Source organism: Notolepis coatsorum (assembly GCF_963971535.1).
Source record: "Notolepis coatsorum genome assembly, chromosome: 16".
NCBI classification, from domain to species: domain Eukaryota; kingdom Metazoa; phylum Chordata; class Actinopteri; order Aulopiformes; family Paralepididae; genus Notolepis; species Notolepis coatsorum.
Window position 1 is genome coordinate 109,307,545 of NC_140180.1, and position 12,500 is coordinate 109,320,044.

General features: G+C 49.7%; 1 protein-coding gene across 1 annotated transcript in view; it reads left to right on the top strand.

Annotated features, from left to right (window-relative positions):
* The window catches only part of fat4 (FAT atypical cadherin 4), a gene marked incomplete at its 5' end in the record, with an annotated part of 48,702 nt that overhangs the window by 22,930 nt on the left and 13,272 nt on the right, over positions 1 to 12,500 (top strand). The window contains 3 exons of the mRNA XM_084332153.1: positions 625 to 710; positions 9,562 to 9,741; positions 10,239 to 10,363. Coding sequence (XP_084188279.1) covers positions 625 to 710; positions 9,562 to 9,741; positions 10,239 to 10,363 — 391 coding nt within the window. The remainder of the gene's footprint in view (positions 1 to 624; positions 711 to 9,561; positions 9,742 to 10,238; positions 10,364 to 12,500) is intronic.

Genomic DNA, 12,500 nt, shown 5'->3' on the forward strand with positions numbered 1-12,500 from the left:
ATGGAGGGAGAACAATACTCTCTCCCCGGTGGCAGATATTTCAGATATTTCCTCATCGCCCATTTTTCCAACAAAGTGTTTACACTTTCCTTCCAGCTCCGCCACGCAGACAGGCTCCTGGTCTTTTTTTATTTCTGTGTTACAACCCTTTGGTATTATTTATTTTCTATGTTTACTTGCAAATACGAGGCTTTTCGCCCAGTGATGTGAGCAGGGCCGGCCCATGGGTCCTAGGCGAGATCCTGAAAATAGCTTAGCACAAATGAATGGAAGCGGATACGGACCAGCTAGCCCACACCTAGTTGACCTCTAGTGCACTGAAACTTGAACTGCAGGACACTATTTCGCAAACTTTCTTTCAACTCTCCTTGGTTTGGGTCTACTGTGATCTACTGTCATCTAATGTGTTCTACTGTGGTCTACTGTGATCTACTGTGATCTACTGTGGTCTACTGTGGTCTATTGTGGTCTATTGTGGTTGAAAATAGTTGAGGAAATGTCACATGACGGTCAGGGGTGTAAGATATGTCTGCTGATTAGTGAACAGGCTCATATTTAGTTATGGTCCTCAAACAGTGGTAAATATGTGTAATATTTGAATCATCTTCTCCTCTCGTCCTGAAGGCTGCATCTCTGACCGTAGACCTGTGTGGTGACGACCAGGAGCCTGGATACTGTGCTGTGAGCAACGTGGCAGTACACACCGACTGGTGAGACACACACACACACACACACACACACACACACCGACTGGTGAGACACACACACACACACACACACACACACACACACACACACACACACCGACTGGTGAGACACACACACACACACACACCGACTGGTGAGACACACACACACACACACACCGACTGGTGAGACACACACACACACACACACACACACACACACACACACACACACACACACACACACACACACACACACACACACACACTCACACACACACTCACACATACACACACACACACACACACACACACAAACACACACATACACACATACACACACACACACACACACACACACACACACAACACACACACACACACACACACACACACACACACACACACACACACACACACACACACACACACATACAGATAGCTGTCTCCCCTTCATCTACACACAGCAAGTAGACCCACATCCAGACCCTGAATCAGCTGCCCTCCCCGTCAAGCTACACACAGCAAGTAGACCCACATCCAGACCTCTGAATCAGCTGCCCTCCCTGTCAAGCTACACACAGCAAGTAGACCCACATCCAGACTCTGAATCAGCTGCCCTCTCCCGTCAAGCTACACGCAGCAAGTAGACCCACATCCAGACTCTGAACCAGCTGCCCTCCCCGTCAAGCTACACGTAGTCCTTTATACCGGCAGCCATCAGGCTCTACAACAAAGGGCTGGGCGGCCGGATCTGCTGCCAGAACTATCACTGTCACAACATGGGACTTGAGAACTAGAGACTCACGTCACCGTACTGACTACCTTGTATTTTGTATTTTGTATTTTGCACTAGAGACTAATATCACTGGACTGGTGTTTGTACTTTTCTATATTATATTGTATTTGTATCTATACTTTAAGTGTACATATAGTGTATATATGACTGTGAAGCTATGCATCCCCCACCCTGTATCCCCCCCCCCCCCCCCCCCATGCTGCTTTGACACCCGAGTTTCCCCAAGGGGATCAATAAACGATCATCTTATCTTATCTTATCTTATCTTATAGCAAGTAGACCCACATCCAGTTTCACTATCCATATTATATATATAAGTTGTGTGTTGCAACAAGGTTTCTTTGCAAAATTATTATATCATCTTTGCAGTTCACCCAAAATAAAAACAAACATATATAGTATCCCTCTTACCTGGAGTGCTATCTGTCCGTCCAAATAGTTTCAGTGTGATTTGCAGAGTTTTGGAGAGATATCTATAACAAGGTCTGTGTGAGTAACCCTTTCATGACTTCTAGAAAAGAGACATGGCTGTAGATGTATTTCTGATCTCCCTGAGAGACCGCAGACCCACTGCCACTCCGCTCCATCGTATCGGGGGGAGCGGCGGCGGATAATATCTCCAAAAACTCACCGCGAATCACACCGAAAACTACAACCGATTATATCATCTGAATGTTGTGGTGGACACTAGATGGAGGTGTCTCACTTCAGAATGGACACTGATTGAGTGACAGGAGGGAGTTGACTTAAGGGTGTGGCTGTACCTTGGTTCTGTTGGATTTGTTTGGAAGTAAAGTTCAGAGACTCGATACTCCGTCTGCTCGTCTCATTGATTCACTTCCACAGTGGTGACCCTGACGTGATGAAATATGAGCAATAACGAGAATCCACCGGCTGTGGTTCCTGCAGTGTATGCCGCTACAGTCAAGTTGCCAGAGTTTTGGCAGCATGACCCGGCCCCGTGGTTTCAGCACATCGAGGCACAATCCGCGGAATAACGTCGGATGAGACGAAATATTATCATGTTGTCGCAGCATTGGATTCCTCCACTACACGCCGGGTGATGGGATTCCTGAGAGAGCCGCCAGCAGCCGGCAAATACAACGCGCTCAGAGAACAGCTGTTGCGTCTGTTCCAGCTGTCAGATGCAGAGCGCGCGGAGCGCCTATTGTCCCTCAACGGATTGGGGGACAGTAAACCAACAGAACTGATGGAGAACATGCTAGCACTGCTCGGTTCAGGTGACGCTACATTTATTTTTGTGCAGCTGTTCCTGCGTCAACTCCCGATTCCGGTGCGCACGGCTCTGGCCAGCTCGCCTCTCGTGCGCACCAAGGATTACCGGGGATTGGCAGAGGAGGCGGACAGAATTCTACTGGCCTCCCGTCAGTACTGTGTGGCTGCTGTGTCTGATCGGGTGGCTGATCGCAGGGATCAGACACAGAGGGATGATAGAGGGCTTTGTTATTATCATCGCCGTTTTGGCAACAAAGCGAAGAGCTGTGTTCCACCATGCACCTTTGGTAACCAGGGAAACGCGAGAGCCGGCGCTCGTTAGCGGCTATGAGCGCTGGCGTCAATATCAACGAGCTGTTGTTTATCGAGGACACGTTGTCTGGAAGGCGTCTGTTGGTGGATTCTGGCGCCCAGAGGAGCATCCTGCCTGCGTCGGCCACGGACGCCTTGGGAAACGGACATGGACCACCCCTGGATGCGGCTAATGGGACTTCCATCCGTACGTTTGGTACCAGGTACGTGACAATGTGTTTACATGGACAGCAGTTTAGCTGGGATTTTATTATTGCTTCAGTGTCGGTGCCTATACTGGGCGCGGATTTTTTGTGTGCTCACAGACTGTTAGTGGACGTTGCGAATTGTAGGCTGATTGGCTCTGTGTCCTTTGACACATACCCCTGCACACTGGGGGGGCCGGGGCCGCCTGCCCTGGCCAATATGCTCGCCACAGGCGACATGTACCAGCGCCTCCTCGCTGAGTTTCCTGCTCTGACTGTCCCCACTTTCTCTGCCTCTGTCGCCAAGCATGGGGTGGAACATTACATCCCAACGGTGGGCCCGCCAGTTTATGCACGGGCACGCCGCCTGGATGCTGGTAAACTGGCAATAGCCAGGGAGGAGTTTGCCACAATGGAACGGCTCAGCATTGTGCGCCGGTCCAACAGTCCTTGGGCCTCCCCACTACACATGGTCCCCAAGGCGGACAGGAAGTGGCGTCCGTGTGGTGATTTCCGTCGCCTAAATAACATCACCACTCATGACCGGTACCCAGTGCCACATATCCAGGATTTCTCTGCCCACCTGGCGGGCGCCACCATTTTTTATAAAATAGATTTGGTACGTGGCTACCACCAGGTGCCGGTCCATCCACTCGACGTGCCCAAGACTGCCATTATCACCCCGTTTGGACTGTTTGAATTCCTGCACATGCCATTCGGCCTTAAAGGGGCAGCGCAAACATTCCAGCGGCTGATGGACTCTGTGCTGCGAGGCCTGTCATTTTTGTTTATTTATCTGGATGACATCCTGGTAGCCAGTGCATCGGGGACATCTCCGTCAACTGTTCGAGCGGCTCAACGAGCATGGGCTGATCGTGAACCCGGCCAAATGTCAGTTTGGCCTGCCGGCCATGGATTTCCTGGGCCACCATGTCTCTTCCCAGGGGAGGCAATTGCTGCTTTCCCCCGCCCCCTTACCATCAAACCTCTCCAGGAGTTCCTGGGGATGGTTAATTTTTACAATAGGTTTATAGCCCATGCGGCTCACCTGATGAGACCTCTGTACGAGGCGCTGAAGGGGAAGAGAGCCAACGATGATGTGGGCTGGTCCCCGGAGCGGGTCCAGGCATTCGAGGGCTCTAAGGCTGCCCTTGCCAACACCGCCATGCTGGCACACCCATCTCCTGCTGCTCCTATAGCCCTCACCACTGATGCCTCCGATTATGCAGTAGGTGCGGTGTGCGAGCAGTGGGTGGCTGGCACCTGGCAGCCTCTGGACTTCTTCAGTAGGAAGCTGCGCGACAACGAGAGGAAGTATAGTACATTCGACAGGGAGCTCCTGGCCCTCTTCCTCGCCATACGTCACTTCAGGTTCTTGCTGGAGAGCCGAGAGTTCACAGTTTTTGTCGACCACAAGCCCCTAACGTTTGCCATGGCCAAGACCACAGAGCCATGGTCGGGGCGGCAGCAGCGCCAACTTTCCGCCATATCGGAGTTCACTACCGACATCCAGCATGTAGCCGGTAAAGACAACCAGGTGGCAGACTGCCTCTCCCGGGCGCGCGTCAGCCCTGTGCACCTGGGCATCGACTATGCTGCCATGGCTGCTGACCAGCTCACCGACTCAGACCTTCAGGTGTTCAGGATGGCTGTGACAGGACTTCGACTTGACGATGTGGTGTTTCACGACAGCGGCGCCACGCTCCTCTGTGACGTCTCCACTGGCCAGCCCCGCCCCATGGTTCCAACTGACTGGCGCCACTGGGTATTTGACACCATTCATGCCCTTTCACACCCTGGGGTAAAGGCGTCGGTCAAGTTGGTAGGGGCCAAGTTTGTCTGGCCGGGCCTTAGGAAGGACGTCAAAGTATGGGCGGCCTCCTGTGTGGCGTGCCAGCGTGCCAAGGTACATCGTCACACTAAGGCCCCCCTGGAGCCGTTTCTCATTCCAGAGAGGCGGTTTGACCATGTCCACGTGGCCCTGGTGGGCCCACTTCCCCCGTCTCAGGGTTTCACACACCTCCTCACTATGGTGGACAGGACCACCAGGTGGCCGGAGATTGTTCCCCTGTCATCAACAACGGCTGCGGAGGTGGCTCGGGCGTTTATCTTCGGCTGGGTCACTCGGTTTGGCACGCCATTGGACCTGACTTCGGACAGGGGATCCCAGTTCACTTCTGAGCTGTGGAGCACCGTGGCTGAGAGACTTGGGGTGAAACTCCATCGTACCACAGCATACAACCCAAAGGCCAACGGCATGTGTGAGCGTTTTCACAGATCCATGAAGGCCGCTCTCCGGGCCACGCTCACAGATGGCAACTGGGTCGACCGTCTTCCGTGGGTCATGTTGAGCCTGCGTACTGCCCCTAAGGAAGACCTGCAGGCCTCTTCAGCCGAATTGGTTTTTGGTCAACCGCTGAGGGTCCCAGGGGAGTTCCTTCCTGGTTCCTCTGCCCCTTGGTCCACTACAGCTCACCGATCTGCCTTCCAGGACGCAGCGAGGGTGTTTGCCCCAGTTCCCACACATCACTGCCTTCCCCAGTCCTACATTCCTAAGGACCTGATGACTGCGAGGTATGTGTTCATCCGTCATGATGCCCACCGTTCTCCACTGCAGGCTCCCTATGACGGCCCCTTCCGCGTCCTCGAGCCGGGCCCCAAGTACTTTGTGGTGGACATGGGGGGGAATAAGGAGCAGATCTCAGTCGATCGTCTTAAGCCTGCTCATGTGGTCCCAAACGGGCCAGTGGAGCTGGCTCAGCCCCGGCGCCGGGGCCGGCCACCCAAGTCTTCCCCTGTCCCATGCCCTCCGGCCGTTGTTATCCCTACCTTTCCACCGACGAAGCCTCGGCGGCGGCGGGGACGGCCCCCTGCCCCTACCCTTACCCTTTCCCCTTCCATGTTCCCTGTGACTGTTAAATACAGTCGTTATGGTTGTGTGGTCAGACCTCCTAAAAGAGACTGAAGACACTGGGTGCACTTTTTTGGGGGTTTATTGTGTTCAGTTCCGTTTATTTGGTGTGGCACTGAATGTCAATTCTGAATGTTCGGGGGGGGGCCTGTGTGGTGGACACTAGATGGAGGTGTCTCACTTCAGAATGGACACTGATTGAGTGACAGGAGGGAGTTGACTTAAGGGTGTGGCTGTACCTTGGTTCTGTTGGATTTGTTTGGAAGTAAAGTTCAGAGACTCGATACTCCGTCTGCTCGTCTCATTGATTCACTTCAACAATGTCAACATTAATTCATTAAGCAAAAAGGTCCATGTGTGGATCAGGAGAGACTACAACCGCTAGGTTTAGGAATCTGAAATAAAACCAGTTATTTTCACAAACTCATTCATGAGGTAATAAAGAACCCATGTGAATAGCTGTACAGGAGAGGACCCCCCCTGTGGTGTAGTAGGGCAGGCCACCCTAGGACCCCCCCCGTGGTGTAGTAGCCCACCCTAGGCGTTGTGTCGTTAAAACGCGTGATATTTTCAGCGCTCACATTGCATAAGGAGGCCGGCCTCTGTAGATTTACGCCAGCGGACACACAGCGATCTGGCTGGTTGATCACTGCTATAGATCACATGTTGGCTTGTATTCTATTGAGGGGAGATTAACATGTTGGGACCTCGCCAGGTCATAACTGATCCCATTGTGTTGTAGTGAGAGAGAGAGAGAGAGAGAGAGAGAGAGAGAGAGAGAGAGAGAGAGAGGGAGAGAGAGAGAGAGAGAGAGACAGACAGACAGACAGACAGACAGACAGACAGACAGACAGACAGACAGACAGACAGACAGACAGACAGACAGACAGACAGACACACAGACACACAGACACACAGACAGACAGACAGACAGACAGACAGACAGACAGACAGACAGAGGCTAACTGGACCCTGGAGGAATGTATATATCCAGTGTAATGGCTCGTGAAGGGGATGATTTCCATCCCGGTAACGGCTTAGAGTTATTGTTTCAGACTTCGCTTTTGTTCCCCTGTTTCGGCAAAAGTCTGGCGGTCCGACGTTTCGATAAAATATAAGTTGCAATTTTACAATGTATTCATTTATGAATTGAGAAAAAATAATGGATATCTTTAGATGAACATGAGAAGAAAATATTTGTTGTGAATTTTTTTATGAAATCAGTCCAGTCCAGTACTACAACACCGCATGGGGGGGGGGGGGGGGGGGGGGGGTGGAAGAGAAATGTTTCATGTGTTTTTGAAAGACATTCACTTGTGACTTCATGTCAGATCCTCTGAGAGAGTGTGTTCTTGTTTACTGACAACCACCAGGTGAGTCTGACATCAAGTCACAGTTGTCAGCAGTGAAAAGCCTGCAGAGTATAGAGCGATCAGGGCAGCGCAGTGTGTGTGTGTGTGTGTGTGTGTGTGTGTGTGTGTGTGTGTGTGTGTGTGTGTGCGTGTGCGTGTGTGTGTGTGTGTGTGTGTAAGCGATCCTGCAGATGAGGACTGGGTTATGGAGGTCAGCAGAAGGTTTATTTTCCGAGGGTCTCGGACTGTGTTGTTGTGAAAGGAATTGACCCCCAATGGCTTTCTCTGTGTGTGTTTTTGTGTGTTTCTATGTGTGTGTGTGTGTGTGTGTGTGTGTGTGTGTGTGTGTGTGTGTGTGTGTGTGTGCCTGCATACCTCTGTGTATTCTGTGTGCACGCCTGCCTGTCTGCGTATGTATGTGTGTCTTTGTGCCTCTGTGTATGTTTGTGTGCGTGTGCATTTGTGCATGTGTGAATGTGTATATTCTGGTAAATGTGTATATCTGAATGCACGCCGCTGTCTTTGTATGCATGCTTGTGTGTGTGCGCATGTGTATGTGTGTGTGTGTGTGTGTGTGTGTGTGTGTGTGTGTGCATTAATGTGCGTGTGTGTGTGTCTCTGTGTCTGTGCGTGTGTGTGTGTCTCTGTGTCTGTGTGTGTGTGTGAAATATGTTTCCGCAACTTCTAGACTGAAAGTTGGATCTGAATTTCATTTGACGCCCACTACTGCTACGATAATTATCATATTTGTACGATAATTATCGTATTTGTACGATAAAAGCAGCTCACTCCTCTACAGGCACAGAAACAGCCCATAGGGAGGTGTAGTCTGACGTCACTAGTTGTTCCACCCGTATCATTGGGAAAATGGATTATCGGCTATTGTAACAATTCTGCCGCATGGACATTGAACAACTTTCCACTTTTGCACAAAATGAGTTCCCTTCTATCACTAACATTATTGTTTAAGCATTTTTGGTTGAAATAAAATGTGGCGATTTTTTTTTATGATTAATTGCAAATATTTTCATGTTGAGCTATAGATTGTGGATGAATAAGCACAGAAGGGTACACCATGCCAATGTTAATGCTTTATTTGTTTTCAACGAGACGATTTAGAAATGGGCAATGGGGAAATACATTGCGTTGGACAGAGGGTGGAACACGAAAAACGGCAATGACGTAATCACCACACCTCCCTATTGAGAACATGTATAGAGGCGGCTAGAATCCATACTCTGAGTGTTTCTTTCTGCAAAAAACTGAAAAGACATGTGTGCTCATGTGTGTGTGTGTGTGTGTGTGTGTGTGTGTGTGTGTGTGTGTGTGTGTGTGTGTGTGTGTGTGTGTGTGTGTGTGTGTGTGTGTGTGTGTGCATGTGTGCGTGTGTTCATGTATGTGTGTCTGTGTGCGTGTGCTCGTGTGTTCATGTGTGTGTGTCTGTGCGTGTGTTCATGTGTGTGCGTGTGCTCGTGTGTTCATGTGTGTGTGTGTGTGTGCTCGTGTGTGTGATTGATTGAAAAGTTTATTAACAGATTTCAGAATGGGTACAGTACAGTACAGCTCAATACATACAATTGTTAAGGGGATGCAGACCAGAGAAAGACTTTCGTCTTGTTTACATCAGGGTCCCCCATTTTCAATTCATCATATGACACACACGACATACAGATAGACAGTACTGCTACATCTATACATTTATGACATACCAGATTTGCAAATACAGTACTGTTTGTGATACTAAAAAAATCCAGAAAAAGAGTGTATATACATTTGACATAGAAACTGTACATTGGAGGAGGTTGGGTAGGTGGGGTGGGGTTGGGTGGGGCTGTACATTGGGGGGGGGGCACTGTACATTGGAATACTGACAAAGCCATACTTGTTCTTTACTGTACAACTGGGTTAGGACATTTGTAGGGGCCAGTTTCGAATTGCAGTCTCCCGTAGGTGCTCTTTGAGAGTGTTTTTGAAAGTGGGTAGTGATTCACATTCCTTTACAGCTTTGGGTAGGGCGTTCCACATTGATGTGGCATAATGTGCCCGTGTGCTCACCGTGTGTGTGTGTGTGCGCCTGCAGGATCCTGGACGTTGTGCCCAACAGACTCTCTGTGGGCGGCGTCAGGTCCATCGAGCCGCTGCTCCACCGGCGCGGTCAGGTCGCCACCCACGACTTCACCGGCTGCATCATGGAGTTCGCCGTCAACGGGCGTCCGCTGGAACCCAGTCAGGCGCTGGCATCGCGTGGCATCCTTGACAGGTCTGTCCCCCCCCCCCCCCCCTCCTCCTGTACCCCTGTCTCTCCTAACCTCCTCCACTCTCACCGTGGGGGACATCTGGTCCCGCTCTCAGGCCCTCTCTCTCCGGAATAGTCGACATTAAGATATTTATTTTATTTATTATTATCTAGAAATAGACTCTTACCGAGTGGGAGACGAGAGGGAGAAGTCTCCTCTCTTCTTTGTGGGTGGTGAATAACGTCTCCTCTCTTCTTTGTGGGTGGTGAATAACGTCTCCTCTCTTCTTTGTGGGTGGTGAATAGCGGGCCGAAGGACAGATCTTTTAATATGCTAATTCCCCCGGGGTCTTTGTGTCGCCGCACGCGGGGGGCCGGGGGGGGGGGGGGGGCTTCCTTTTCTTATTGAGCGGCGGGCCCCCGGGCCGACAGAGCCCTCGAGGCTGTCAGTGTGTCGTGTCTGACTGTCCCTCTGTCTGACTGTCCCTCTGTCTGTCTGTGGTGCTCTGGCTCGTCTGCAGATGCCCCCGGCTGGAAGGCGCTTGCACCGCCAACCCCTGCCGACACGGAGGCACCTGCCTGGACCGCTGGTCGTGGCAGCAGTGTCGCTGCGTGGACGGATTCACCGGGAAACACTGTGAGAAATGTAGGTGGACGTGCTTTTAAAATAAATCTTATTTAAACCGGACCTATTGTTGAAAATCATCCTTTCCTGTGTTTTCCGTTGTTTACCAAAAAATAATTGCATTGTGGGTGACAGTGGCGCTCGGGAGGTAGAGCATTCGTCTGGTAATCCAGAGGTTCCCGGTTCGATTCCCGCTCCTCCCGGGGGCAGCGTGTCGAAGTGTCCTTGAGCAAGACACTTAACCCCTAATTGCTCCCGATGAGCAGGTTGGCACCTTGCGTGGTCGCCTCCGCCGTCGGTGTGTGAATGTGTGAGTGAATGGGTAAAAATGTGAGGAGCTTGCAGAATACTTTCATGACTTATTTATAAATCTTTCGAATTACTCTTTGAACTGCACCATGTTACTTAATATAGTCTTAATCTTTTATTATAATTTTTTTTAAATGTACCATATTATAGACAGTGTTGCAGTCGAGTCACAAAATCTCGAGTCTCGAGTCCCCAGTCTTCGAGTCCGAGTCCAAGTCCGAGTCACTAAAGAAGAGCCCGAGTCGAGTCCGAGTCGAGTCCCCATTACCCTAGTCCGAGTCCGAGTCCAAGTCATCGAGGTTGAGTCCACTCCACTCTGGCCGTCAAAGAGCTGACATGCAAATAAAAAAAAGGTCTACGTTAAACATAAATGACACAGCGGTCACCGTTTCAAAGGGAGTTTATTTACTTTGTGACACAATAGCCAAACAAATTCACTGGCCATCAATATCTTATGCCAAATGAGAAATCTTGTATGAGGTTTGGAGAAACATGAAGCGATGAAAAGTGTCCGCTGACTACACTGTGTGTTGTTGTGTGGATCTGAAGGAGGCCAGACTGTTGTAATAGCCTTGTCTCCGCAGCGGATCATATCAACACATCTCCACGTAAAAGTATTAATTACATCCAAAAATGTTAACATTGGCAGATGAATCTGTAATTGTTAATTTTGCACAATCTGTAACCCAAACATGAACAGATGGATAAAGCCCACTACCAAAAATAAACAGGCTTGTATAAAGAAAAACAGATAGGAATCAAACCATCAGGTACAACGAGCTGCTACAGTCACAAGGAATTACAGTGTGAGTTTGTGGACCTGCAGAACGTTTGTATTTCTACATCCAAAAGAGCTTATCCTACAAACATCCAAGAACACGGGTCTGAGGAAGGTCTGGCTGACTGTAACGTTTGTGGCTTTGCTCTCCTCAGGGAAAGCAAAGCCCTAGCGTTACCTGGTGGTATTTGACCCGTCTGTCTGCCCTGATTGCATTCATTGGCACCTGGCGTGTCTAGTTAGGTTGGCTCTATATGCTCTCCCTGGTTACCATTGAGACCGTCAGTCGATCACTGAACCTACCCGCGAGTACACCGCTGTGAGTAAGTCTTGCCATAGGAGGATGAGTGCATTTGTTTCTATTTCTTGTTATACTGTCGCTTTGATTGCTGTGCCAATCCATTATGTTATATATTATGACATGCTTTTTGGAGACTTGATTTCTCCCCTTTGCTTTCCCCCATTTATTATATAGTTCAGTTTATTGGTTTGTGCTTTAGCGTGTTTTTGGAGACTTGTTTTTCTCCCCTTTATTTTGGTCCACCGTGACGTGCGTATCCTTACGCTACCCGAATTAAAAGCAGTAGGGATGCTCGATATTGGCTTTTTTACCGATACCGATATACCGATATTGTCCAACTCTTAATTTCCGATACCGATATCAACCAATACCGATATATGCAGGGTTCCCCCCCCCCCCCAAAAAACGGAATAATTTCAGGTAATTAACATTACATATGTCTTGTTGTGGAATTAACATAACATTATGCATACGTTTGACAATAAATAAAATCAGAATTTGTTCTTACTTGCTTGCCTGGGTAAATAAAGGTTATAGATTCTTTTTTTTTAACCGATACCGATTTTTTTAATGCCAATATCGGACATCCCTAAAAAGCAGCAGTGCTCAAATTCGAAGGTCAACAACTGTCTATCGCTGTTTTTGTTCCTGGGTCCAACACACCTGGGTCCAACACACCGACCCCAACATCGTAACGGCTGACGTGCACATGGATGCAGCTTGAGCGCACGCTGGTGGCGACCAACCGCAAAGACTGTACTGTCATATTC